This window comes from Equus quagga, chromosome 20 (genome assembly GCF_021613505.1).
Source record: "Equus quagga isolate Etosha38 chromosome 20, UCLA_HA_Equagga_1.0, whole genome shotgun sequence".
NCBI lineage: Eukaryota > Metazoa > Chordata > Mammalia > Perissodactyla > Equidae > Equus > Equus quagga.
In genome coordinates, this window is record NC_060286.1 from 45,231,235 (window position 1) to 45,235,719 (window position 4,485).

Below are 4,485 nucleotides of genomic sequence, written 5' to 3' on the forward strand. Positions count from 1 at the left end.
TCAGAAAACAGCCCAGAAGGCTGCGGACATCCAGGACCCAGGGTCCTCGCTGGGACGCGGCACCGAGGCCTGCACCGCGCTCCTGGTTCTGTTCCCATGGGCCACGCCCCGGTCCCGTGGGTCACCTGCAGAGAGCCAGCGGTCTCGCAGGCTGCCTGTCGCGGGAAAGTGGGGTCACCCTGGTGGGCGGCCTGGGTGGGGGCCACAGCAGAATTCCAGGGCGTGAGCGGGACTGAGGCGCCCGCGCGCGATTCTCCGGCTGTGGGGTGAGGAGGGGCGCAGAGGAGACGTCCCGGGGGTCTGCGCGTGGATCCTGGGGGCATCCGGCTGCCCAGTGCCGCGGGTCCCGGGCGCTGCTCCCGCGCAGCACTGTCGCCGTGGCAACTGGCGCTGCCGAGGGTGGGGGCGCCTGGACCCCCAGCCCGCAGGCGGCGGGGAGCGTGGGGCGGGGGGCGGGGCCGCGGGCGGGCGGGGGGCGCGCGGAGGGGAGGCGGAGCGGAGCGGAGCGCGGCCTCGGCCGGGAGCACAGGCTCGGCGGGCCGGCCGGGCGCGGCGCAGCATCTGGCCGGCGGCGGGTAGGCGCGGGCTGGGCCAGGCGGGGCTGAGCGGGAGGCCTGGCTCGGGCGACCCCCATCTCCTCGGGCGCAGGGGCAGTGGGGTGCGGGGGCGGCGCTGCAGGGGGGAGGCCTGGGCGGGTAGGGCGACTGAACCAGGCCGCCGGGAGCCGGCGGTGGGGGCGGAGGAGCAGAGACGCAGCTGCTGGGAGCGGCCCAACCCCTGCACCGTCCTCTGTTCGGTGGGGTTGGGGGGTGCGGCCCCTTTCTCTCTCTCTGCCCCTCCTCTCTAGGCACTGAGGCGTAGTTCTAGGGTGGCGGCCCATGCGAGGCACCGGAGAGGGGGCGGGCAGCGAGGGGCCTGGAGGCTCTAGAGTCTGTGAGGTCCGGGCAGTGGGACTGTGGGGGCACCAGGACCGGCGCAGGACAGCCAGGGCAGGAGGGCCTGGGGCCAGTCCGAGGGAGAGGCCTGGCTAGCATGTGGGGGAGGGGTGGTCAGGCACTGGCTCTGGCTTTCTGGGGCAGGGGCTGGGGCTCCCTCTCTGAGCTCCGTCGGGATGGGGTCTGTCCCAGCACCCCCAGCCCTCAGCCCAGGTTTGATGAGTGACTGAGGGAGCGAGAGCGCCGTGGAGTGGATGGGGAGGAAAGGGTTATCGATGCGGCGGCTATTTGGCTATTTGGCCTGGCCAACGGCCGGAGGAAGGAAATTCCCAGGCCACCACCGCAGCAACGGGAGGGCTGGATTGTGGGGGGTCTAACTGGGTGAAGCCTGTCCACCCATTGGGGGTGAGAACGGTGAGTGTGGGTGGAGGCAGGGGCATAGGCCATGACTCCCCACGCAAGGTCTCCCGGAGGTGTCCCAGCTCAGGGAGGTCGGGGGTCCTGTGTGTGACTGCGGGGACCCCTGGGAGGCGGGTGCTGGGTGGGGCAGCAAGTGGGATGAGAGCAGGGCTGGGGGCGCGGATTTGGAGGAGGGCTCCTTCCTGGGTCAGTGGGGCCTGCGGTGTCACCAGGGGCAGGCTGAGCACTCACTCCATGGTCACGGGTGACATTAAATTTTATGTCCTTGTCTAGACAGGGCAGTAAACAGAGCCCGGGGCCCGGGGTGATGGGGGGCGGGGCGGGGACTGGCCGGGAGTGAAACGCGAGTGACTTTCAGGTGGGTGAGGGCGTGCGGGCCTCCATCGTGCCCCAGTGTGAACCAGGGTGTGGGGGCCCGCAGTCTGGTGTGGGACTCCAACCAGCACAGCCATGACAACCAGTGCCAGGGGCATGAGAGAGGTCCAGGGGAGTGCGGGGCCCAAAGGGGACCCAGGTACTCGTAACAGAGGAGGGCGGGCTTCCTGAGATCGCCCTTAAGGTGCAAAGGAGGGAGGGAGCGGCAGGGGAACCACCCCTCACAGTGAGCAGAACAGGTGGGGGGGGGGGGGGGAGTGTACACGGCAGGCGCTGAAGCCAGGACTGGAGCTTCCGAAGGCAATGGGGAGCCAGGGTGGGAGTAGGGCAGAGAATGGTCCACACAGCCTGTGGAGGGTGGACCAGAGGAGACACTGAGTCCGCAGGGAGGAGGGCTGGTGGGCTTGCAAGGCAGGGGTGGGAGGCATGGAGGGGCTTGTGGGATGGAATACTCAGGACTTGCATGACACTCAGTCCTGGATCAGAAAACCCGCCCAGAGCCCCGGCTCCCGGGATGGGGCCTGGGCATCCGCGGGCCGCCGGCACTCCCTGAGCGCGCAGAGTGGAGGGCGCAAGCCGCCTCTCCGCCCCCGAGTGAGGCCCTGGGGGAGAGAGGATGCCCGAGCCGCCGCGGGAACGGCCTCGGGCCAGCAGCCCGGGCGTGTGGCCCGGCCGTCAGAGCCGGAGGGACGGCGGCGTGGGCTCAGAGGGACAAACCACTGGGGGCCCGGGGACGCGCGCGGCGGGGAGAAACCACTTCCGTTCCATTTCCTTCCTGGCGGTGGCGGGAATGAGGTCTCGTGTCTCAGGTGAGGCTGCAGCGCCCCCTGGAGGCCCCGCTCCCGACTCCCGATCCCCCCGGGCGCGCATGGGCGCGTGCGTGCGACAGAGGCCTCGCGCCCCGCGCGCGGGGACAGCGCCTCGCTCAGGAAGCACATCGCGGGGGTCATGGGAGCCGCCCCCGGTCCACACCCTCACTGTGCCTCCTCTGGTCTCCCCAGGTTCCTGAACTCACCGGCTGAGAGCGGTGGTGCCCTCGAGGCACCTGGACAGGCCCAGCGCTGCGCCATGCCCACGGGCTGAGTGCCGCCGCCGCAGGGCCTCGTCCCGCCTCGCGTGGGGGCCGCGCGCGCCCAGGCCGGGGCCCCGGCGGCCCACCATGGTGCTGCCGCCCCCGGACCGGCGCCACGTGTGCCTGACCACGCTGGTGATCATGGGCAGCATGGCCGTCATGGACGCGTACCTGGTGGAGCAGAATCAGGGCCCGCGCAAGATCGGCGTGTGCATCATCGTGCTGGTGGGAGACGTGTGCTTCCTGCTGGTGCTGCGCTACGTGGCCGTGTGGGTGGGCGCCGAGGTGCGCACGGCCAAGCGCGGCTACGCCATGATCCTGTGGTTCCTCTACATCTTCGTGCTGGAGATCAAGCTCTACTTCATCTTCCAGAACTACAAGGCGGCGCGGCGCGGCGCGGCCGACCCGGTGGCGCGCAAGGCGCTGACGCTGCTGCTGTCGGTGTGCGTGCCCGGCCTCTTCCTGCTGCTGGTGGCGCTCGACCGCATGGAGTACGTACGCACCTTCCGCAAGCGCGAGGACCTGCGCGGCCGCCTCTTCTGGGTGGCGCTGGACCTGCTGGACCTGCTGGACATGCAGGCCAACCTGTGGGAGCCGCCGCGCACCGGGCTGCCGCTGTGGGCCGAGGGCCTCACCTTCTTCTACTGCTACATGCTGCTGCTGGTGCTGCCGTGCGTGGCGCTCAGTGAGGTCAGCATGCAGGGCGAGCACATCGCGCCGCAGAAGATGATGCTGTACCCGGTGCTCAGCCTCGCCACCGTCAACGTGGTGGCCGTGCTGGCGCGCGCCGCCAACATGGCGCTCTTCCGCGACAGCCGCGTCTCGGCCATCTTCGTCGGCAAGAACGTGGTGGCGCTCGCCACCAAGGCCTGTACCTTCCTGGAGTACCGCCGCCAGGTGCGCGACTTCCCGCCACCCGCCCTCTCGCTGGAGCTGCAGCCGCCGCCCCCCCAGCGCAACTCGGTGCCGCCACCCCCGCCGCTGCACGGCCCGCCGGGCCGCCCCCACGGGGCCTCGCCCACGCGCGAAGCCCTGGACACGTGACAGGGCCCGCGCGGCCCCCGGGGACGCCCCCCCCCCCCGGGGCGCGGGGACGCGGGGGCCGGAGGGGCGCTCGTTTTGCTTGGGATGGGGTGGGGGCGGGCTCCCCACGGGGCCAGGTGCGGTGAGCGCCTGTGCCGGGGCTCGCGGCCGCTTTTCATCTCAGGGATCCCTCAGACCACGGACCCTCAGCTCCCGCTTGGCCAGCCCACCCCAGCGCGTGGGCCACTGTGTGCGGCCTGGGCCGGAGCCGAAGGGGCCCCGTCCCTGCCTTCTGGGGGCCTGGGTGGGAAGGGAGGCCAGAGTGGGCGGAGGTCTGGTCCCTTGGGGTCCCTTGGTGGGGGCCTCTGGCTCAGAGTCTGGGGCCAAGGAGGCCTCTCGTTTTAAAGACTCGTGTTTACAGTTTTGTACCCAAAGTCACACTGCTCTGCCTGTTTGATGCGCCTATTCTGACAGCGAGGGAGGAGGAGGCTGGAGGGCGGGTGTGAGTGGAGTGAGGCAGGGGGGCTGGGCTAGTCCACCCCGGCCTCCGCCTCTGGGAGCTCCTGGGTGGGGGACCATTGCTGCCCTGTCCCAGAGACACTGCCCCTCCAACGCCACTGTCCCCGCCTCCAGAGATCCCATAATTCTGACTCTGCTCTT

General features: G+C 70.7%; 1 protein-coding gene across 2 annotated transcripts; it reads left to right on the forward strand.

Annotated features, from left to right (window-relative positions):
- The first annotated feature begins 555 nt into the window (after positions 1-555).
- On the forward strand, positions 556-3,846 carry TMEM121 (transmembrane protein 121). 2 transcript variants are annotated; one of them, XM_046646924.1, is made up of 2 exons: positions 556-575; positions 2,732-3,846. In XM_046646924.1, the coding sequence occupies exon 2, from the start codon at positions 2,890-2,892 to the stop codon at positions 3,844-3,846; it is 957 nt and encodes a 318-aa protein (XP_046502880.1). In that variant the 5' UTR covers positions 556-575; positions 2,732-2,889. The 2 variants fall into 2 exon arrangements, with proteins under 2 accessions (XP_046502880.1, XP_046502879.1); XM_046646923.1 differs by lacking the exon at positions 556-575 and adding an exon at positions 2,488-2,539.
- Positions 3,847-4,485: the final 639 nt, after the last annotated feature.

What these genes read in the sequence shown, in the direction of transcription:
- TMEM121 (XM_046646924.1), top strand. Translation starts at nt 2,890, where the DNA reads ATGGTGCTGCCGCCCCCGGACCGGCGCCACGTGTGCCTGACCACGCTG.